Source organism: Gorilla gorilla, chromosome 1, assembly GCF_029281585.2.
Source record: "Gorilla gorilla gorilla isolate KB3781 chromosome 1, NHGRI_mGorGor1-v2.1_pri, whole genome shotgun sequence".
NCBI lineage: Eukaryota > Metazoa > Chordata > Mammalia > Primates > Hominidae > Gorilla > Gorilla gorilla.
This window is the reverse complement of record NC_073224.2, coordinates 194,973,759-194,998,708: the sequence shown is the minus strand read 5'-3', so window position 1 is coordinate 194,998,708 and position 24,950 is coordinate 194,973,759. Positions and strand designations below refer to the sequence as shown.

The window sequence follows — 24,950 nt, the reverse complement described above, 5'->3', positions numbered from 1 at the left end:
CTGGGAAGTGAGGAGTCCCTCTGCCCGGCCAGCCGCTCTGTCCGGGAGGGAGGTGGGGGGGTCAGCCCCCCGCCCGGCCAGCCACCCCGTCCGGAAGGGAGGTGGGGGGGTCAACCCCCCGCCTGGCCAGCCGCCCCGTCTGGGAGGTGAGGGGCACCTCTGCCCGGCCGCCCCTACTGGGAAGTGAGGAGCCCCCCCCGCCCGGCCAGCCGCCCCGTCCGGGAGGGAGGTGGGGGGGTCAGCCCCCCGCCAAGCAAGCCGCCCCGTCCGGGAGGTGAGGGGCGCCTCTGCCCGGCCGCCCCTACTGGGAAGTGAGGAGCCCCTCAGCCCGGCCAGCCGCCCCGTCCGGGAGGGAGGTGGGGGGGTCAGCCCACCGCCCAGCCTGCCACCCTGTCCGGGAGGGAGGTGGGGGGTCAGCCCCCCGCCTGGCCAGCCGCCCCGTCCGGGAGGGAGGTGGGGGGGTCAGCCCACTGCCCAGCCTGCCGCCCTGTCCGGGAGGGAGGTGGGGGTTCGGCCCCCCGCCTGACCAGCCGCCCCATCCGGGAGGTGAGGGGCGCCTCTGCCCGGCCGCCCCTACTGGGAAGTGAGGAGCCCCTCTGCCCGGCCAGCCGCCCCGACCAGGAGGGAGGTGGGGGGGGGTCAGCCCCCTGCCCGGCCAGCCACCCCGTCCGGGAGGTGAGGGGCACCTCTGCCCGGCCGCCCCTACTGGGAAGTGAGGAGCCCCTCTGCCCGGCCACCACCCCGGCTTGGAGGTGTACCCAACAGCTCATTGAGAACGGGTCATGATGACAATGGCGGTTTTGTGGAATGGAAAGGGGGGAAAGGTGGGGAAAAGATTGAGAAATCGGATGGTTGCCGTGTCTGTGTAGAAAGAGGTAGACATGGGAGACTTTTCATTTTGTTCTGTACTAAGAAAAAATTCTTCTGCCTTGGGATCCTGTTGATCTGTGACCCTACCCCCAACCCTGTGCTCTCTGAAACATGTGCTGTATCCACTCAGGGTTGAATGGATTAAGGGCGGTGCAAGATGTGCTTTGTTAAACAGATGCTTGAAGGCAGCATGCTCGTTAAGAGCCATCACCACTCCCTAATCTCAAGTACCCAGGGACACAAACACTGCGGAAGGCCGCAGGGTCCTCTGCCTAGGGAAACCAGAGAACTTTGTTCACTTGCTTATCTGCTGACCTTCCCTCCACTATTGTCCTGTAACCCTACCAAATCCCCCTCTGCGAGAAACACCCAAGAATGATCAATAAAAAAAAAAAAAAGAAAAAAAAAAAAAAACAATATCTGGGAAACAGTGGACTGCAGGCTGTTCTGGCACACAACAGCAGCCAAGAGGCATGCCAAATATATAATCTGAAAAACTTACGATTCTTTAAAAAATGCTTATGATGGAAATGCATAGCATTCTATGGGAGGAATTTAAAACTCAATTATTTAGGTGAATCTTAGCCTTCAAATGTAACAAAATATAGGTATTGAGGAGTTTAAAATTTCATATTAAGAATGAAAACTTGAGCCAGGAGTGATGGCTGGTACCTGTAACACCAGCTACTTGGCAGGCTGAGGTGGGAGAATTGCTTGAGGTCAAGAGTTTGAGACCAGCCTGGGCAACATAATGAGACCTAATTTCTCTCTCTCTCTCTCTCTCTCTGTTTTTTTCGGGACAGAGTGAGACTCTGGAGTGCACTGGCATGATCATGGTTCACTGTAGCCTCGACATCCCGGGCTCAAGTGATCCTCTCACCTCAGCCTCCCAGGTAGCTGGGACTAGAGGCTCACAAGCCACCATGCCCAGCTAATTTTTAAAAAATTGTTTGTAGAGATGGGGTTTCACCATGTTACCCAGGCTGGTCTCAAACTCCTGGGCTCAAGCCATCTGTTTGCCTCAGCTTCCCAAAGTGCTAGGATTACGGTCCTGAGCCATGGTGCCCCCCAGTATCTTTTTAAAAAGAAAGAAAGAAAGAGGCCAAGTGTGGTGACTCATGCCTGTAATCCCAGCACTTTGGGAGACTGAGGCAGGGAGATCGCTTTTGAGCTCAAGAGTTCGAGGCCAGCCTGGGCAACATTGTGAAACCCTGTGCCTACAAAAAATACAAAAAGTTAGCCAGGCATGGTGGCGAGTGCCTATAGTCCCAGTTACTCGGGAGGCTGAGGTGGGAGGATTGCTTGAGCCCAGGAAGCAGAGGTTGCAGCAAGCCAAGATTGAGCCACTGCACTCTAGCCTCGGCAACAGAATAAGACCCTTTCTCAAAAAAAAAAAAAAAAGAAAAAAAAAGAAACAAAAGGAAAGAAAAATCTTAAAACATTAATCTAATCTAATTATGACACTATCTTGTTTACTTCAACAACTTCCTCACTGTTTTGGGCAAGAATTCAAACTCTTTCGTCGATATCTGGCTCTTCTCCAGTCCTATCTGCTTCTCTGCCTCCTATATTCACACTCCAGCTATAGAAAGTTACCAGTATACATCATACTTTTTCAGAGGATAAAGGATCCAGCTTAAAGGACTTCCATTGGCCAAACTGACAATTTAAGCATGAAAACATTTAAAAATGGATGGTAGGTAGCTAATAGTTACAGTTAATTTAAAATAGAATTATGTTGTAAATATAGTTAACAAGAGTATTGTACATTTCAAAATTGCTAAGAGAGTAAATTTCAAATGTTCTCACCATGAAAAATGTTAAGTATTTGAGGGATGGATATGTTAACCTGTTTAATTTAATTATTCCACATTGTATACATAAATTATAACATCGCTTTGTATCCCATAAATTTATACAATTATAAATTGTTAAATTTACAATAAAAGAAAAGGAATTGTGAAAATCTGTGCATTTATAATGATACTTAAGACATAAAAACTATATATAAAGTGTATTAAAAAGTTTCATCAATGCCTATGAAAAGGGAGAAAATTTAAAGAAAAGTTCTAATGACAAGAAGAATAAGTTGATTTTTTAATTGATTTTTATAAATAGAGTACAAAGGAAACAAAAAAATTAATTATGAAACATATATCTGTTTATAAAATCTGGTTATATATTTATTTCTATCTGTGTAGGCAGAAAAGAATGAATACAGGGAATTGTAAGTAAACCAGACCTTGCAAAAGCAGAAACTATATGAAGAACAAAAAGACTGATCAGCATGAGTATCATCACATAATAATAATGTAGAAAAAGTATCCAACAATTAATCTGCACCAGTGATCATCTGAACACAAAAAGCAACTAGAAACAAGTTTCAATGTTATACTGGAAAATTATAATTTAACCAAACATCCTAAAATATTAACTAGATTATTCAAATCCTAAGTATGAAGGCTCTCAGTGGCTCTATTAATAATAGTAAGAAATTAATAAGCTATACATAGTCTAATAATTGTAACAAAATATGCCAACATATAATAATGACAAAATAGTGGGTTACATAATGCTGGCAAAGCAAAACCTAAAGAATACATCATTCCAGAGGAAAACTTCAAGGAAAAAAACACATCATTCAGGAAAATTTAAACTCATAAAAGGACTACTAGAATCCTAGGAAAATAAGTATCAAAATAAGTATGTTACAATCAAAATAAGTATGTTATAATCCTAGGAAGATAAGCATGATTAACAACTATCAGCTGGGCACAGTGGCTCATGCCTATAATCCTAGCACTTTGGGAGACAGAGGCAGGTGGATCACGGGGTCAAGAGATAAGTAAGAGACCATCCTGGCCAACATGGTGAAACCCTGTCTCTACTAAAAATACAAAAATTAGCTGGGTGTGGTGGCATGTGCATGTAGTCCCAGCTACTCGGGAGGCTGAGGCAGGTGAAGTGCTTGAACCCGGGAGGTGGAGATTGGAGTGAACCGAGATGGCGCCACTGCACTCCAGCCTGGCAACAGAGCGAGTCTCCATCTCAAAAAAAAGAAAGAAAAAGAAAAAGAAACAACTATCACATTTATTGGTCATTTAGGGTGACTGAAGCATTGAAAAGAACCAGCCATACTAAATTTGTGATAGTAACTTTAATTCCTTTTCTCCCCTCACCGAGATGGAGTCTTGCTCTGTTGCCCAGGCTGGAGTGCAGTGGTGCGATCTCGGCTCACTGCAACCTCCCCCTCCTGGGTTCAAGCAATTCTCCCTCAGCCTCCTGAGTAGCTGGGATTACAGGCACACGCCACCACGCCCAGCTAATTTTTGTATTTTTAGTAGAGATGGGGTTTCACCATGTTGGCCAGGCTGGTCTCAAACTCCTGACCTTTGTGATCCCCCTGCCTCGGTCTCCCAAAGTGCTGGGATCACAGGTGTGAGCCACCGCACCTGGCCTATTTTTAAAAGTTGATTTTAAATTAGATTTTTGTTTGTTTCTTAGATATACGTATTCAATTATTTGAGCCTTAAATACAATGCAAATAGTTCTGAATGTTCCTCTCTGCATACAAAAGGACATTAAAGAATCTAATCAATAGTTCTAAGCATTTTCCATTCAGGGACTGTGTCTTATTTGACTTTATGTCATCAACTCCTAGCACAGAATCTGTGATGTATAGTAGATTCTTAATAAATGTTTTTTCAGGGAAAGCATGAGTGAGAATAATAATTACGAAAACTCAACAAACAAAACAAACTCCAATCTTCCTTACCTGCTTTTTTTTTCCCCTTTTGACCGGGAACAGGTTCTATGCTATCTTGGCCTTTTCTCATCAACATAGCAAGTGATGCATCATAAGCTCTAAACAGGTCCACAACCTCATGTAAGGCAACGTCTGTTATCAGATCACAGCTCAGCACCAGCACATCTGTCTGTTAAATGGAGATGGGAAAAGTCACTATCATAAAAGACAATGGATTACACAAATCATCACAAGACAAAGTTAGGGTGGCTTAAAAGCACACAAATCAGACAATACTCTTCAAGCATTTTTCATAGCCAAACAAGTAAAATAAATGGGGTTGTTCTCATTGAATTGTGCTGGTATAGGGTCTGGAAACTCTCTACCTCTCCCTTGTGTACCTCAGGAACTGTGTGGGCAGTCCCTGAGACATCTCTGGAACCCTAGGTTCTAAGAAACAGTCTGAAAACCACCACATTGTCTATTTCTATGACTATGGAATATATGATCTTATATTTATACATCTCTTTATAGTTTAAAAGAGCATTTTCACACAGTTTGATGATTTAATATGGCAAAGAACAATCACTTTACTACAGTACTAGGAAATAACAGGATGAACAGAATACAATGCCTCATTCTTAGGAACTTAACATTCTATAGTAAATAATTACAATGTAACCTCAGGTATGTACAAGGCACCCATTCAATCTTATAAAAATAGCATAAGAATGACAGAAAGGCATTGTTATTATTAATATTATTGGCCCCGATTTTTATAGATGAGAAAAATAAGGCCTGTTACCAGTGTCTGACACACAGTTGGTATTTAATAATTGTTTAACAAATGAATGAATAAATCAACGAAGAAAAGGTTTTCTCATAGTGGTGGGCTTTCTGATTTTATATATATATATATATATATATTTTTTTTTTTTTTTCCAGACAGGGTCTTACTCTATCACCTAGACTGGAATGCAGTGGTGCGGTCACAGCTCACTGCAGCCTCGACCTGCCAGGCTCAAGTCATCCTCCTGCCTCAGCCTCCCAAGTAGCTGGGACTACAGGTATGTACCACCACACTTGGCTAATTTTTACATTTTTTGTAGAGATGGTGTCTCCCTATGTTGCCAAGGCTAGTCTCAAACTCCTGGGTTCAAGTGATCCACTCACCTCGGCCTCCCAAAGTGTTGGGATTATAGGCATGAGCTACCATGCCTGATTATAATTCTAATATCTCAGATTAATTATAATAAAAACTAACAATGATAACTAATGTTTACTGAATGCTTACTATTGGCCAGGAATTGTGATAACACTTTGCAAACATTATTTTATTTTATTTATTTATTTTTTGAGACAGAGTCTCGCTCTGTTGCCCAAGCTGGAGTGCACTGGCAAGATCTCGGCTCACGGCAAGCTCCACCTCCCGGGTTCATGCCATTCTCCTGCCTCAGCCTCCTGAGTAGCTGGGACTACAGGCGCCCGCCACGACGCCTGGCTAATTTTTTTTGTGTTTTTAGTAGAGACGGGGTTTCACCATGTTAGCCAGGATGGTCTCGATCTCCTGACCTCGTGATCTGCCCACCTCGGCCTCCCAAAGTGCTGGGATTACAGGTGTGAGCCACCGTGCCCGGCCTTATTTTTTATTTTAATTTTATTTTTAAATTAAAAAAAAAATAGAGACAGGGTCTCACTATGTTTTTCACTATGTTGTCCAGGTTGGTCTTGAACTGGTGGGCTCAAACAATCCTGTCTCAGCCTCCCAAAGTGCTGAGATTACAGGTGTGAGCCACCACGCCCGGCCGAAAACATATTTCAATCTTCACAACAACCATATGCAGTAAGAACTATCTATATCTATATCTATATCTATATCTATATCTATATATAAATTTTTGTTTTTTTGAGACAGGGTCTTGTTCTGTCACCCAGGCTGGAGTGCAGTGGCATGATCATGGCTTACTGCAGCCTCGACTTCCTGAGCTCAAGTGATCCTCCCACCTCAGCCTCCCTAGTAGCTGGGACTACAGGCGTGCCCCACCACACCTGGCTAATTTTTATTTTTATTTTTAGTAGAGACAGGGTCTTCCTATGTTTCCCAGGCTGGACTCGAACTCCTGGACTCAAGCAATTTGCCCACTTTGGCCTCCCAAAGTGCTAGGAGTACAGGCGTGAGCCACCGCGCCTAGCCCAGAGCTGTTATTATTAGCACTTTACCAATGAAGAAACAGATTTATAGTAGTTATGTAACTAAGATTTAACAATTAGTAATGGCTATTTGTATAACTAAAGAATCTGTATTACTGAATAGTGTTAAATATAGTTTAGGCTGGGCGCAGTGGCTCATGCCTGTATCCCAGCACTTTGGGACGCCAAGGTGGGCGGAGTGCCTGAGTTCAGGAGTTTGAGACCAGCCTGAGCAACACAGTGAAACCCTATCTCTACTAAAATACAAAAATTAGCCGGGCATAGTGGCACATGCCTATAGTCCCAGCTACTCGGGAGGCTGAGGCAGGAGAATTGCTTGAACCCAGGAGGTGGAAATTGCAGCAGGCCGAGATAGCACCACTGCACTCCAGCTTGGGTGACAGAGCAAGACTCCATCTCCAAAGAAAGAAAAAAGAGAAATATAGTTTAGGGCCAGGCACAGTAGCACATGTCTGTAATCCCAGAGGTGCCTCAGGGAAAGGCAGGTTCTGATTTGCCCTTCATGAATCAACCAAGGCAGCTCCTCTTTTATTAATTTTATTTTCCAGGCTTCTGGATAAGCTTTGCCTTGGAAAACCAATTATGCTACTTTAAAAAAGTCTAGGCTGGGCAGAGTGGCTCACACCTGTAATCCCAGTGCTTTGGGATGCCAAAGCAGGAGGACTGCATGAGCCCAGGAGTTCAAGGTTAGAGTGAGCTATGATCACATCACTGCACTTCTGCCTGGGTGACAGTGCAAGATGCTGTCTCAAAAAAAAAAAAAAAAAAAAGGCCTGGCACAGTGTCTTGCACCTGTAAGCCAAGCTACTCTGGAGGCTGAGGCAGGAGCATCACTTGAGGCCAGGAGTTTGAGGCCAGCCTGAACAACATAGTAAGACCCCATCTCTAAAAATATATAAAACATTTTTTAAATTAGCAAATAAAATTTTTTAAAAGTTAGCCAGGTGTGGTGGCATGCACTTATAGTCCCAGCTACTTGGGAGGCTGAGGCAAGAGGATTGCTTAAACCTCAGAGGAGTTCAAGACTCTAGTGAGCTACGATTACTCCACTGGATTCCAGCCTGGGTGACAGAGTGAGGCCTTGTCTCAAATAAATAAATAGTCTGGAAAACATTGGACCAAATTATTTTGGGTTCAAGAATGAAGTGAGTCTACATGTATTTTTTTTTTGTAAGTACTCCAAACTTTCCTAATATTTTAATTTAAAATCATGATTCCTGGTTTGGGTGGGAAAATGGATGATTTCAACTCATAGTCTACCAAATCAAAGAGTCTTGTTTGCTCAGAAAGTGAGACTCAACCATCAGAATGCCTTATGTTACTTCCTGAAATTTCTTATTCTGAATATAGAATCTGCAACAGAATCACCATTTCTTTTTCCACATGTAACTTGTTATTTATAGCCTGAACAATTTCTTTTGAAGGCCTTTTAAAGTTAAGCTCAAATTCGGATTGTTTCCTACTCTTCTGCTTAAGGCTCTCTAAATTCTTTTTAGATTTTAACTCTGAGACTAAAAAAAAAAAAGTTCCCACTGGGCGCGGTGGCTCACACCTGTAATCCCAGCACTTTGGGAGGCTGAGGCGGGTGGATCACAACGTCAGGAGATCGAGACCATCCTGGCTACCATGGTGAAACCTCGTCTCTACTAAAAGTACAAAAAATCAGCCGGGCGTGGTGGCAGGCGCCTGTAGTCCCAGCTACTCGGGAGGCTGAGGCAGGAGAATGGCATGAACCCAGGGGGCGGAGCTTGCCGTGAGCCGAGATCGCGCCACTGCACTCCAGCCTGGGTAACAGTGCAAGACTCCGTCTCAAAAAAAAAAAAGTTCCCATAAACATCTCTTTAGGAAAAAAAAAACCCTACACCTGCAACTCACCATGCAGGAAGCAGCAAACGTGAACAAATCAGACCACATACATACAAACTAAAGAAACAGCCTGCAGAATCCTACTTAGAACAATGCTTAGAAAGACAGGGAGACAAATCATTACTAAAGACATTCACAGAGTTGTCATTACAACAGTACAGAAGTTGCCCCATTTCATCAGAATGAAAATGACAATTTGCTGAGGAAAAAAATCCCCTTTCTATTTTTCTAAGTTTCTCTAATAAGATGGCTGTTTTTTTGCAAGTTGACTGATATACAATAAATTGAACTATTAAGTATACTCCAAAATCAAGAAAATGACTCCAATGCAGATGCCTCAGAAGTGGTAACAATGTTGTCTTGGCAAATAAATGCTGTTATCATTCGATATCTGCAAAAGTGTTTAAATCTGTCAGTACAGTGAATGCCAAACAAGTCCTGCATAATTGTGAACAGGCTGTAGGCTCATTTCTCTCTTTGCGTTTTGATGACTTTTTGCTAAACTGAATGCAAAATCCCCAAGGATCACAAGGAACAGACCCCTCCACTCAATGTCTGGTTGCCATCTGTTCTTAGTGTGAAAAGAAAGGCGTGGGTCTGAAAGAACAGGGCCTAGCATACAGACGGAGATGCTGTTCCATCAGCCCCTCTCCTGCCTCTGTTCCCAGAGAATGCACCATGTAAGAGTCACTGAGACCAAACACATCTCAACCTCTGTGCAACTCCATCACTTCCAAAGGAAAGTGTTTGTTGTCTGATCAATTTCCAAAGCTGGAAATCTCAGAAGAAGAAAGAAAGGAAAGCTAAATCACACTTATACCTTCATAATACCTTTTTTTTTTTTTTTTTTTTTTGAGGCAGGGTCTCAGTCTGATGCCCAGGCTGGAGTGCAGAGGTGTGATCATAGCTCACTGTAACCTCAAATTCTTGGACTCAAGCATCCTACCACCTCGGCTTCCTAAGTAGCTGGGACTACAGGCACCACATGCCACTATGCCCACTAATTTTAATTTCTTCTTCTTCTTTTTTTTTTTTGTAGAGACGGGATCTCACTATGTTGCCAGGGCTGGTCTCGAACTCTTAGGCTCAAGTGATCTTCCTGTCTCAGCCTCCCAAAGTGCTGGAATTACAGGCATAAGCCACTGCGCCTGGCCTGATTTTATAAACGCTGTAACAGAAAGAAATGATCATTGTTTTTATTTTTATTCTAAAATGTAAAGCCCATTCTAGGAATGCAAATGGCTTTCTAGTAACTGGAGCCCAGAGAGAGAAAGCAGAAAAACTGATAAGACCCAGAGAAGTATTTTTGATCATGTGTGACCACAAGCCATGAATAAACATGGACTGTTTGGACTGTGAAGCAACTGTGTGTCAGAAATGCAGTTAATTTTAAAGTTCCCTGAACATGCCAACACTCAGCTGCCTTTGTTTAATGGACCCACTTCTTTTCGAATGCCAACAGTATGCCTCTTCTGCAGAGACCAACTGGCCTCTCCAAAGATCTCCCTACTCACTATTCCAACAGTCCTTGGTATGCCTCATCCCAAGCCTGCTCCTCTAGAGAAGCCAGGGCAATGTCAAGGGCAGAAAGCACAACTCAGAAGGAAAGCAGATGTGTGCACTCTTGACAATATAGAAACATGCAAGGTTTCAAGGGAAGGCAGCACTTCAGTGTTTAAAGTGTCCAAAACACCCAGGAATTCAAAATCCAAACTGCTGCCAGTTAGTCTTGACTAAAGTAAACAAATTAAGCTCAGAAAACCCAATTACCAAGCCATGGCAAAGCCCAGAAATCTCTCATTACAAGAACATTTTCGATCAAGCCAAAACCACTGAGTAAAATTAGAGGGGAAAAAAAGTTAAATCAGAAAACCGGATGTGTGTGTGTGTGGCTGTAGTGGTGGGGCAGGAGGTGAGGAGAGCTACTGGGAATAGTCTCTTTTCTTTTCCTGGCAGCTGTTCCATGACAGATTGTTATAAATAACACAATCTGGCAACCGATTTCTTATGACAAGGAGAAAGAAAAACACATTTACTCCCTTGGAAAAAAACTGTCAGGGCAAGGTAACTACCATGCTTCTCTACTCACCCAGTGCTTCCACAAATAATGGCTATGATCCAAATCACCAGCCTGCATGCCACCCCTGCCCATATGGAACTCATGAATTCAGCTACTTGGTGTGACTATGAAGGTCACATTTTACATTTTCCTACGTGGTCCAATCCCAGTAAAATCCCCAAGAGTAGTTTGTGTGCTTTTTCTTTTCTTTTCTTTTTTTTTAGACAAGGGGTCTCCCTATATTGCCCAGGCTGGTCTCAAACTCCTGGACTCAAGCAATCCTCCTGCCTCAGCCTCCCAAAATGCTGGGATTACATGCATGAGCCACTGCACCCGGCATAGTTTGTGTGCTTGAATAAACACCAAAGGCTAACTGCAATGGAGACCTCAGTTTTGGTTTAAAATGCTTGGAAAAGATTCCAGTCTATAGTCCTCAAAGTGCAAGGCCAAGGGCCAACTGCCACATTGTTTTCACTGAGGTTGGGGCAGTAGCTCTAGGAAGGGAAATGACCAACTCAGTCAGTAAGTAAGAAATGTGATAATCCTTGGGCTCACAGCTAAATATCCTTACTATATTCCTTAGTTTAATCATGCTGTTGCTACCATCCAGAATCTGATGCCAGAAAGCCGCCCATAGTCCAGGATGGAAGTCCTTCCTCTCCTGCCCTGTTCCCTACTCTTCCCCTATTGCACTGCCTTAGTTCAGGTCTCAAAATCTTCTTCCAGTCTCTTGGCTGGTGTCTCTCTTGCTCCAGTTTTCCCTTATTCTAATCCATACTCTAATTTCTACTGCATACTTCTTTTCCCTGCTCAAAGACACCCTAAAACAGTGTTTTCCAAACATCAAAAAAGTTGAACTTATTGCCACTTACCTTAAAATTTTTTAAAAAATATATAGATCACTATAATATGATATGCTCTTTATATAATATATATAAAGATAGACATTTAAAAAGGAATAAATAAAACATTTAAAAACAAGAAATTCTAACATTTTCCTCTGGTACTTAATTCTGTACACCACCTGGCTTTGAGTACAGCCTATATTGGAGATTGCTGCTCAACAAGATTAAGTTGGAATTCCTTAGCATGACTTTAAGGGTCTTCAAAATATGATTCCACCTACCTAATTCAGTCTTCTCTCCCCCAACTCCCCTCCACATAGCCAATGTTAACTTTTTCTTTTCTTTTCTTTCTTTTTTTTTTTTTTTGAGACAGAGTCTCGCTCTATTGCCCAGCCTATTGCCCAGGCTGGAGTAAAATGGCATGATCACGGCTCACTGCAACCTCCGCCCCCCGAGGTTCAAGCAATTCTTGTGCCTCAGCCTCCCGAGTAGCTGGGATTACAGGTACATGCCACCATGCCCAGCTAATTTTTACATTTTTAGTACAGACAGTGTTTCGCCATGTTGGCCAGGCTGGTTCTTAAACTCCTGACCTCAAGTGATCCTCCTGCCTTGGCTTCCTCAGGTGCTGGGATTACAGGTATGAGCCACTGCACCTGGCCGCCAGTGTTAATTTGATAGAGTCGACTGCCAAGAATGTATACCCTAGTCTGTCTTCCTACTCTATTATATATTTATCCATCAAAATTCAGGTCTTGTCACAGTTACTAGAAAGGGCAGAGCCGATATATTATCTCCCCTAGAGATGATGCATTTTCTGATCCATTACAGACCTTAAATCACTAATTGGATTACATATATATTTTTTCCATCTAGACTTTGAGCTCCATAAGGAGCCCTTTTATCTTTGTATATCCAGAGTTCAACCTAGTGCTGGCAAACACGCATGAGTAAATGTTAGTACTTTTCCTGTTATCTCCTTCTCTTTGTTTAATTTGACTCAAATATTAAAACATCTGATTTTAAATGTTTAGAAACAGTATACATTCTGACAGAGGTGAATGCTCCCTTTGTAGAGACTGACTGTTCAGAGTTAGGACAGGGGCCACAGAGACAACTTTGCAGTTCCCTAATGCAAGAAGGTAGGAAATGAACCTGCTGCTACCAAAGAAGCAAAAGGCAGAGATGTCTGAAAGGAAAGAAATCAAAAGCAGCTGTCCTGGAGGGCACGGCTGAAGAATGACGATATGCTTGCTAGATTTACAACTTAAAATGAAGGCTCAACATTTATGGTTCTAATATTCATAATTCATTCATGTCCTCCAAGGAAATTTTCCTCTTCAGATTAAGAACAAATAGAGGAATTACATTCTTCCTTACTGGGTGAAGCTAGGAAAGAAGCACCTATATTAATTTTTAATTCTGTTCAAATGAGTTCCCTATAAAAATGCCTGTCACGTCTCTTCTAGGATTTAGATATATGCAATTTAATTTTCATCTCTAAATGCACTGACTTGGAATAGAAAAAAACAAGAGTTTTTTTTTGTTCTGCCAAATCAAACTTTCACTCTAAAGGGAAGTTCATAACAATGAGAAAAATACAACTAATAAATCTTTTTAAAACTTAGGGTTGGCTGAGCACGGTGGCTCATGCCTGTAACCCCGGCATTTTGGGAGGCCAAGGTGGGAGAACTGTTTGAGGCCAGGAGTTTGAAACCAGCCTGGGCAACATAGCGAGACCTTATCTCTACAAAAAATTTTAAAAATTAGCCAGGCATGGTGGTGCATGCCTGTAGTCCCAGCTACTTGAGAGGTTGAGGCAGGAGGATCATTTGAGCCCAGGTTTCAGGCTGCAGTAAGCTATGATTGTGCCATTGCACTCCAGCACCCGTGACAGAGTGAGATCGTGTTTCTAAAAAACAAACAAACAAAACAGAAAATTCAAGAAGTAACAATTTTAGCATGTTATTTAGAGACATACAGATAAAAAACAAAGTAGCTAAAAGAAGAGAACCTTTCGGGTTAGGGATATGGGGTGGGGGTGGTCAGGGGACTAATATTTTTAGGAATAAAGCTTGAACTATTGAATTATTTAAATTATTAAATTATTAATTTATTAAATGATATTGAATTATTTAAATGATATGTACATATAACTTCAATAAGTATAAGGTGTTTATTTATTTATTTATTTTTGAGACAAGAGTCTTGCTCTATCGCCCAGACTGGAGTGCAATGGTGCGATCTTGGCTCACTGCAACCTCCTCCTCTGGGGTTCAAGCGATTCTTGTGCCTCAGCTTCCAGAGTAGCTAGGATTACAGGCATGTGTCACCACACCTGGCTTATTTTTGTATTCTCAGTAGAGACAGGATTATGCCATGTTGGCCAGGCTGGTTTCAAACTCCTGGCCTCAAGTGATCCACCCACCTTGGCCTCCCGAAGTGTTGGGATTACAGGCGTAAGCCACTGCACCTGACCAGTATGAGTTTTTTAAAAAAGACATTAGGACTATTTTCTTATCTCTGTTTTTTAAAAAAATTACTTCAGTGACTTTAACATCCTTATGGCTGAGACTCCATAACCTCATCATGTTCAATTATTTTTTTCTCCTTCTCGCCTTAGTCACTCAACCACTTTGTTATACTCTACTCCTTGGCATTACCAAAAATTGCACCAACTCCAAAATCTCACTTTAAAATATCGTATTAATTCATGTAACACACATATATTGAACCCTGAATATGGCCAGGCATTATAGAGATACAGCAATGAACAAACAAACAAAAATCCCTGACCTCAAAAAGCTTACATCCTATTGTCTGAACACCACCTTCTATTTTTCCAACTCACTGACTTTTTACTCTGGCTCCAGCAATTCTGATTCTAACAGGATCCTCAATCCATTTGTTACACTGATTTATAGCACCCTAATTCCTTTGGTGGTCTCGTTTACACAGCTTATGGTGGTCCATCACTATAAATACTCCTTAATATACATCACCGTCTTCCTTACTACTCTCATCCCTTGTACTCACCAGGTAAAGATGCTAGTTATATGCTAACTCTCTGCCTACTTTGCATATGAACCCAAGAAGCTAAACATGGATAGAAAACTGGTAACAGCATTGGCTAGTCTCCTTTTAAACTGATAACCCAAATCTCAAGGGGATCCTTCACACTGTCCAGCAATACATTTCCTAGCCAATTAACTTTTACATTCTCAGAGATAATTTCATATATTCTCATCCTTCCTTAAAACTTCAGCAGCTTCTCCCTTCCTCTTTTTTTTTTTTTTTTTTTGAGACGGGGTCTCACTCTGTCACCCAGGCTGGAGTGCAGTGGCTCAATCTCAGCTCACTGCAGCCTCCGCTTCACAGGTTCAAGCAATTCTCCCACCTCAGCCTCCCGAGTAGCTGGGATTACAGGGGTGCACCACCATGCCTGGCTAATTTTTGCATTTCTAGTAGAGACGGGGTTTCGCCATGTTGGCCAGGCTGGTCTTGAACTCCTGATCTCAGGTGATCCACCTGCCTCGGCCTCCCAAAGTGCTGGGATTACAAGCGTAAGCCACTGAGCCTGGCCCTACTGACTCTTAACTGGTGGCTTTACATCTTATTTCAATAAGAAAATACAAGCAATTAGAAGCAGCAAACATCTTTCTGACACAAAATTAATTAATCTATATGCATTACATATTATACATTCTGCCTGTACAATAAATTAAATGTCTTTTCTCCAATTTTTTTTTTTTTGAGACAGAGTCTCACTCTGTCGCCCAGGCTAGAGTGCAGTGGCGTGATGTCGGCTCACTGCAAGCTCCGCCTCCCGGGTTCACGCCATTCTCCTGCCTCAGCCTCCCGAGTAGCTGGGACTACAGGCGCCCGCCACCACGCCCGGCTAATTTTTTGTATGTTTAGTAGAGACAGGGTTTCACTGTGTTAGCCAGGATGGTCTCGATCTCCTGACCTCGTGATCCGCCCACCTCGGCCTCCCAAAGTGCTGGGATTACAGGCATGAGCCACCGCGCCTGGCCGTCCTTTCTCCAATTTAAAGGAAACCCATCCACTCGTGCACCAGATCACAGTCCCTCTCATCTACTCAAAAAATGCCACAAGGGCAGGAACTTTGTTTTAGTCACTGTTCATCCCAAGCATACATCATACAGTGATTAGTTCCTTGTAGGTAGCAAAAATATAGTTGTTGAATCGAATAATTGAATGCTTTATTTTCTCTATCATCAATTTATTCCTCTCCTCTTTGGGATCACTCCCATCAGTATAGAACATACAAAAATACCTACCTTAAAAAAAACACAACTTGCCTCCATAAGTGTAAAAAAAAAAACAAAACCAGAAAACACACACTTTATTTTTATAAGCTGGGCAAGGAAGCACTTATTTATATCACATTCTTTTATGGGTATGAAATTTTTCACTGAAAAAAAAAGAAAAAAAAAGAGAACCAGCCTCACTCTGGTCCAATTTCTGGTCCAATTTCTGCCCTGTTTTTCTTCTTCCTTCATATCATAATTTCTCAAAAAAAGTTAGCTGTCTCACTGTCTTCATTTTCTCATTCCTCCCCCATTCTCTCTAATCAGGCTTTTGTCCCTACCACTCCAGCAAGGGTTTAAGTCATCACTGAACCTAACTTGCCAATTCTCTTTATTAATATCAGTTCTTGCCGGGTGCAGTGGCTCACGCCTGTAATCCCAGCACTTTGGGAAGCTAAGGTGTGCATATCACTTGAGCCCAGGAGTTCGAGACCAGCCTGGGCAACATGGCGAAAAAAACACAAACACTTAGCCATCTCTACAAAAAATACAAAAATTTAGCCAGGTGTGGTGGTGTGTGCCTGTAGTCCCAGCTACCAAGGAGGCTGAGGTGGGAAGATTGCTTGAGCCCAGGAAGTCGAGGCTACAGTGAGCCATGATCACATCACTGCACTCCAGCTTGGGCATTGGAGTGACATTCTGTCTCAAAAATAAATTATTAAAATAACAACAGCATTTACAACAGGCATGTCAGTCACATCAATAAATGGAAATGAGCATAATTCACTCATTGAAAGCAAAAGGTTTTCAATTGGCTTGAATGTAAAATCTAATTCTATGCTGTATGCAAGAGATAGACCTAAATCAGAGACTTAGAAAGGCTAAAAAATTTTTAAAAAGCAAAGATATACCAGGCAAATGGAAACAATAAGAAAGTGATCCTGCTATCAGACAAAGTAGAATTACGCCAAAATCATTAAATAAAACAAAGGCTATTTTATAATGCTAGAAGCCAAAATTAAAAGTGAAAATACAATAGTTCTTTATATCTATGCAGCAAAAAAGACAAAACAACTCATATAAAGCAAAAACATCAGGAGATGAATTACGAAATCAATAGAATTGTCTTGGCTATATGGGCTCTTTTTGGTTCCATATGAAATTTAAAGTAGTTTTTTCTAATTTTGTGAAGAAAGTCAATGGTAGCTTGATTTGAATCTATAAATTACTTTGGGCAGTATGGGCATTTTCACAATATTGATTCTTCCTATCCATGAGCATGGAATGTTTTTCCATTTGTTTGTGTCCGCTCTTATTTCCTTCAGCAGTAGTTTGTAGTTCTCCTTGAAGAGGTCCTTCACATCCCTTGTGAGTTGGATTCCTAGGTATTTTATTCCCTTTTTAGCAATTGTGAATGGGCGTTAACTCATGATTTGGCTGTTTATTATTGGTGTATAGGAATGCTTGTGATTTTTGCACATTGACTTTGTATCCTGAGACTTTGCTGAAGTTGCTTATCAGCTTAAGGAGATTTTGGGCTGGGACGATGGGGTTTTTTAAATACACACCCAAGTCATCTGCAAATAGAGACAATTTGACTTCCTCTCTTCCTATTTGAATACCTTTATTTCTTTCTCTTACCTGATTGCCCTGACCAGAACTTCCAATACTATGCTGAATAGGAGTGGTGAGAGAGGGTATCCTTGTCTTGTGCTGGTTTTCAAAGGGAATGCTTCCAGCTTTTGCCCATTCAGTATGATATTGGCTGTGGGTTTGTCATAAATAGCTCTTATTATGAGATACGTTCCATCAATACCTAGTTTATTGAGAGTTTTTTAGCATGAAGGGGTGTTGAATTTTATTGAAGGCTTTTTCTGCATCTGTTAAGAAATCATGTGGTTTTTGTCATTGTTTCTGTTTATGTGACGGATTATGTTTATTGAGTTGCATACGTTCAGCCAGTCTTGCATCCCAGGGATGAAGCCGACTTGATTGTGGTGGCTGGAGGCATCACGCTACCTGACTTCAAACTATACTACAAGGCTACAGTAACCAAAACGGCATGGTACTGGTACCAAAACAGATACATAGACCAGTGGAACAGAGGCCTCAGAAATAATGCCACACATCTACAACCATATGATCTTTGACAAACCTGACAAAAACAAGAAATGAGGAAAGGATTCCCTATTTAATAAATGGTGTTGGGAAGACTGGCTAGCCATATGTAGAAAGCTGAAACTGGACCCCTTTCTTATACCTTATACAAAAATTAAATCGAGATGGATTAAAGACTTAAACATAAGACCCAAAACCATAAAAACCCTAGAAGAAAACCTAGGCAATACCATTCAGGAGATAGGCATGGGCAAAGGCTCCACGACTAAAACACCAAAAGCAATGGCAACAAAAGCCAAAATTGACAAATGGGATCTAATTAAACTAAAGAGCTTCTGCATAGCAAAAGAAACTATCATCAGAGTGAACAAGCAACCTACAGAATGGGAGAAAATTTTGCAATCTATCCATCTGACAAAGGGCTAATATCCAGAATCTACAAGGAACTTAAACAAATTTATAAGAAAAAAAAAACCCCATCAAAAAGTGGGCAAACGATATGAACAGACACTTCTCAAAAGAAGACATTTATGTGGCCAAGAAACATATGAAAAAAAGCTCATCATCACTGGTCATTAGAAAAATCCCAATCAAAACCACAATGAGATACCATCTCATGTCAGTTAGAATGGCGATCATTAAAAAGTCAGGAAACAACCAGATGCTGGAGAGGATGTGGAGAAACAGGAACGCTTTTACACTGTTGGTGGTAGTGTAAAATAGTTCAACCATTGTGGAAGACAGTGTGGTGATTCCTCAAGGATCTAGAACCAGAAATATACCATTTGACCCAGCAATCCCATTACTGGGTATATACCCAAAGGATTATAAATCATTCTACTATAAAGACACATGCACACGTATGTTTACTGCGGCACTGTTCACAATAGCTAAGACTTGGAACCAACCCAAATACCCATCAATGATAGGCTAGATAAAGAAAATGTGGCACATATACACCATGGAATACTATGCAGCTATAAAAAAGGATGAGTTCATGTCCTTTGCAGAGACATGGATGAAGCTGGAAACCATCATTCTTAGCAAACTAACACAGGAACAGAAAACCAAACACTGCATGTTCTCACTCATAAGTGAGAGTTGAACAATGAGAACACATGGACACAGGGAGAGGAACATCACACACCAGGGCCTGTCGGGGGGTGGGAGGACTAGGAGAGGGATAGCATTAGGAGAAATACCGAATGTAGATGTGGGCTGATGGGTGCAGCAAACCACCATGGCACATGTATTCGTATGTAACAAATCTGCAACTTAAAGTATAAAAAAAAAATCAGTAGAAACCACTAATAATAAGGAGCTTTAACACACTACTATTAGTAAAAGATAGATGAAGTGGATAAAAAATAAAAATGGATATAGAAAATTTAAAAATATGATCAATAAGATCTTATGGCTATATATACATATATGTATATATGTGTGTATATAAATTGACTCAGCTTGGGAATTTAGTATATGATAATCGTGAAACTTAAATAACAAGGGCAAAATGAATATTTTAATAAATGGTGATGGGAAACTGAATAAGCATTTGGAAAAAGGATAAAATTAGATTCACTGTTCATACCGTACACAAGACAAACATCAAATGGATCAGAGACCTAAATGTAAAAAAGTGAAACTATACAAGTACTAGAAGGAAACAAAAGTAGGTTTCTCTATAACCTAAACGTGGGAAGAAACTTTCTAATTGTTATTCAAAATCCAGATGAATTAAAGATTGTTAAATTTGACTACATAAATATAAAAACAAGGCTGGGAGTGGTGGCTCATGCCTGTAATCCCAGCATTTTGAGAGACCAAGGTGGGAGGATTACTTGAGCTCATGAATTCGAGACTAGCTAGCCTAGGCAACATCAAGACCCTGTCTCCACAAAAAAGAAAAAAAATTAGCCAGGTGTGGTGACGTGTGCCTGTATTTCCAGCTACTCAGGAGGCTGAGGTAGGAAGATCACCTGAGCTCAGGGGATGGAGGCTGCAGTAAGGCGAGATCGTGCCATGGCACTCTAGCCTAGGCGACAGGGCAAGACCCTGTATCAAAACAAAAACAAAAAGTTTTCTATGCCCCCAAACACCACAAAGTCAAAAGACATCAAACTGCTACAGTTACAGAACTTCTAAAATTCAAGAAGGAAAACAACAAAAACTGAAGGTACTTTTAAAATTGAGAAAAAATAAAGTACATGAACAATTTACAAAGAAAGATCATAATGTATTCAATTTTTAAATGGTCCTTAAACATATAAAAAGATATTTAACTTCACTCATAATAAGAAAAATGCAGCTCACACCTGTGATCCCAGTACTTTAGAAGGCAGAGGCAGGCAGATCACTTGAGCTCAGGAGTTCGAGACCAGCCTGGCCAACATGACAAAACCCGGTCTCTACTAAAAATACAAAAATCAGCTAGGCGTGGTGGCATGTGCCTGTAATCCCAGCTACTTTGGAGGCTGAGGCAGGATAATCACTTGAACCCGAGAGGTGAAGGTTGCAGTGAGCTGAGATTGCGCCATTGCATTCTAGCCTGGATGACAGAGCAAGACTCCGTCTCCAAAAAAGAAAGAAAAACGCAAATTAAAATTCAAATGACTCTGAGCTACCATTTCTCACCAATTAGACTGGTGAGTCCATGTGGAAATAAACACTGTCATATATTGTTGCTAGGAATGCTAACTAGTACAACACTTTTGGATGCAAATTTGGTCATTTTTAACAAAGCTACACATGCAGTTTTATCCTTTGACCCAGTAATCCCACTTGTAAGAATTTATCATGCAACAATACCACTACTAATTGCAAAGTTATTCATTGCAGCAAAATATTGGAAGCTACCTAAAAACCCAAACATAGGAGTTGGTTGAGTAAAATATATACAATGACTTTTTTTCCTTTCCATTTTGGTGGGCCGGTTGAAGATGAAATCCACTGAGAAGGGAAGGCCTGGGTCTTCAGCACCCTGTGTGCCAGTCCAGAACTGGCCTATCTACAGACCCCCTGATAATCAAATGGGCTTGGATTTGGACATTCTCAATAAAAAGGGTTAAAGGCTGATGGGACCTAAAGCCTGGTACTTGAATTTTGATCAAGATACGCTGCCTTAAGTTCTCTTCATTACACAGATGATCCTAGGTAATTGATAGATCCTGTGGTTCAACTTGATTTCTAGATAGAAGCTGGATTCATGTGATGCCAGAGAAGTAAAATTTTAAGAGACCGAAACCAGATCGGAGTCTCACTTTTCCAGTCTGGACCTCTTTGGTGCTGTAAATCCTGGATATACAGTAGATGATTACTGCGTTTTTCTTTTATGGGCTGTCTTTAGCTTCTGGAGACCTCACTATCCTATTATGTCTTTGTGTGAAGACATGCTACTTTGTAATTATCAAAAGTGTTGCATCAAACTCTATGGCTATGCATGGGTCACTGCCTGCTCTCACATATTCTGTGATCAGCATGGCAGTGGTGAGTTTAGTCGCTCACCAGCTATCTGTGCTGCCTGAAACAGTACCCTTTCTGGAAAGCTAGATATTGTCCGCACAGAACTCAGTCCATCAGAGAAATATAAAGCTATGGCATTGGCAGGACTGCGACAAGAGATCGTGTTGGACGTTAGCTCCAGAGCAGTGGCCTTCTGGACATATCAGGTACATCAGGAACATCTCTATCAAGAACACAATTTCATCAAGGCTGAGAGCCATCTGAAACAGACGGAGAAAATATATACTCAGCAAATACAAAGCGAGGATGTAGAATTGACCTCTATGAAAGGGGAAGTCACCTCCATGAAGAAAGTGCTAGAAGAATACAAGAAAAAGTTCAGTGACATCTGAGAAACTTATGGAACGCAATCTTCAGCATCAAAAGCTCCAAGGCCTCTATGATAGCCTTAGGCTACGTAACATCCCTATTGCTAACCATGAAGGCACCCTTGAACCATCTATGATTGCACAGTCTGGTGTTTTTGGCTTCCCATTAGGAACAACAACTCCAAGTTTCCTTTGGATAGTACACCTGTTTAAATCAGGGCGATGGAGATGGAGATTTTCAGTTCAGACCTTTTTTTTTGTGGGTTCTTCCACAGCACCTGAAACCAGCAACAGCTTATTTAGTTTTGCCTCTCCTCTCTGAGTGGTGAATTAGAGCAGCAGCAATTTCTAGCAGAGCCTTCAAAGTAAAAAGAATTTGAGCCAGGCATGGTGTCACACACCTGTGATCCCAGCTACTTAGGAGACTAAGGCTGGGAGGATCACTTGAGCCCAGGAGTATGACACTGTAATGATCTAAGATCATGCCTCTGCACTCCAGCCTGGTCAACAGAGTGAGACCCTATTTCTAAAAAACGTAAAGATAATTTAGCTAACTTTACAGAATGTTTCCAGGTTCACCTTCAGTAATTTCATTTAGCAAATCTTTTATCTAGATAGGACTCCCCAGCCTCCCTGTGCTTTTAAGTCTCTGAAGTTGTCATCAAATTATCAACGTAACAAACTCATTGGCAATGGGGAATGGTTTAGAGTCTGGTTTCTCTGTTCCTATTAATTAAAGCATGAGCATTTTATTAATCTCAATTTCATCGTGAACTGCTGAATCTTCATCCCTAGTGAGAAGGTCACAGTAGTATTTGTTTCAACTCTGGGCTGTTTCTGACTGAGCTGTGTTGTTTATGCCTTAAGTACCTGTGTTATATGCTACACGTCACTTTGAATTCTAGTATTTATGCATATCTGTATATGTAAGTGTGTTAATTTACACTCATATTTTGCTGTATTTGCCAGTATGTTTATGTGAAAATCGGAAAATGGTGGGTGATATGTGGCTTGTTATTTGGGTATGTGTATTTATTTGTATATATTTATGTATTTACCTTCATATTAACTTGTTTGGAGGTGTGCTTATGTCAGTGAATGAGAGTACAATTTGATGCATGTATGTTCAGTCCCTATATGTATTTAAAAATAACTCACATTGATAAAGTTATTTTTTAAAGTTGACTTTTTTGACATTTACAGTTGGCCCTCTGTATCTGCAGGTACTGCATCTGCAGATTCAGCCAACCATATATCAAAAATATTCGAGAAAAAATAAAAATAATAATATAACAATAAAAAATACAAATTAAAAACTAATACTGTTTAAAAACCAATACTGGGCCGGGCATGGTGGCTCACACCTGTAATCCCAGCACTTTGGGAGGCCGAGGCAGGCGGATCATAAGGTCAGGAGATCAAGACCATCCTGGCTAACATGGTGAAACCCCGTCTCTACTAAAGATACAAAAAATTAGCCAGGCGAGGTGGCGGGCGCCTGTAGTCCCAGCTACTCTGGAGGCTGAGGCAGGAGAATGGTGTGAACCCGGGGGTGGAGCTTGCAGTGAGCCGAGATTGTGCCACTGCACTCCAGCCTGGGCAACACAGCGAGACTCCGTCTCAAAAAAAAAAAAAAAACCAACACTGGATAACAACTATTTGGATAGCATTTACACTGTAGATATTATAAATAATTTAGAGGTGATTTAAAGTATTTGGGAGAATTTGTAGGTTATATGCAAATACCATGCCATTTTATAAAAGCGACATGAGCATCCAAGGATTTTGGTATCTGTGAGGGTTCCTGGAACCAATACCCCAAAGATACCAAAGGACGACTGTATTTTAAAATAAAGCTACTTCTTTCCTTACGTTTTTGTCAACTGTTGCCTTTGGTTTACTTATTCAGGAATATACTTCTGCAGAAAGTTTGACCAATGTGTTACTGATCTCAACAGACTGTATTAAAATAATTTAAAAGATTTTTAAAAATATATGTACAATGAGGTACTATGTAGCTGTTAAAAAAAAAATCTGGTCAAGCAGTTTCTTACACTTGTCATCCCAGCAGTCTGGGAGGCTGAGGCAGGAGGATTGCTTGAGGCCAGGACTTCAAGAGCAGCCTGGACAACAAAGCAAGATGCCCTTTCTACAAAAAATAAAAAAAAGATCAGCTGGGAGTGGTGGTGAGCACCTCTAGTCCCAGCTACAGGCTTGAGCCCAGGAAGACGAGGCTGCAGTGAGCCATGATCATGCCACCGCACTCCAACCTGGGCAACAGAGTGAGACCCTGTCTCAAAAAAAAAAAAAAAAAAAGTCTCCATTAACTGAAATGGAGTGATTTCCAGGATATACTGTCAAGTGAAAAACAGGGCCGGGTGCATTGGCTCATCACACCTGTAATCCTAGCACTTTAGGAGGCGGAGGCAGGAGGACTGCTTGAGCCCAGAAGTTTGAGACCAGCCTGGGTAACATAGCAAGACCTCATCTCTATAAAAATAATTTTTTAAATTAGGCAGGTGTGGTGGTGTGTGCCTGTATTCCCAGCTACTTGGAGCTGAAGTGGGAGGATCGCCTTGTTTATTTCTCTCTCCTTATAGAGTAGATCTAAGAGGACAGGTATCTTTTTTATCTGGATTACCACTATATTTATAGCATCTCTGAATAGGATATATACTAAGTATTCAACACATATTTGTTGAATAAGCTAAAAATATTAATATTTTATAGATGAATCAAATGCAAGTTTGGAAGGGACTCATAACTTCCAAGGTCACATAGCTAGTGAATGACAGAACAAGAATTATCTATCTAGGTCTACCTCTCTTATGAAAGCCTGTGTTCTTTTCACCACATCACCCTACCTTATCACAAAAAATAAAATAATCCTGCCAAGCACAGTGGCTCACACCTGTAATCCCAGCACTTTGGGAGGCCAAGGCGGGTAGATCACCTGAGGTCAGGAGTTCAAGACCAGCCTGGGCAACATGATGAAATCTTGTCTCTACTAAAAACACAAAAAGTAGCTGGGTGTAGTGGCATGCACCCATAATCGCAGCTACTCAGGAGGCTGAGACAGGAGAATCACTTGAACCTGGGAGGCAGAGCTTGCAGTGAGCTGAGACTGAGCCACTG

The 24,950-nt window shown here is 41.5% G+C and overlaps 1 protein-coding gene and 1 pseudogene across 1 annotated transcript in view; one reads left to right on the top strand and one right to left on the bottom strand.

Annotated features, from left to right (window-relative positions):
- EIF2B3 (eukaryotic translation initiation factor 2B subunit gamma) overlaps positions 1 to 24,950 on the bottom strand; it is a 136,261-nt gene that overhangs the window by 87,023 nt on the left and 24,288 nt on the right. Inside the window, exon 4 of the mRNA XM_031002148.3 lies at positions 4,646 to 4,805. Within this exon, the coding sequence (XP_030858008.3) occupies positions 4,646 to 4,805 (160 nt within the window). The remainder of the gene's footprint in view (positions 1 to 4,645; positions 4,806 to 24,950) is intronic.
- LOC101145120 (E3 ubiquitin-protein ligase CCNB1IP1-like) lies at positions 21,357 to 22,195 on the top strand (annotated as a pseudogene).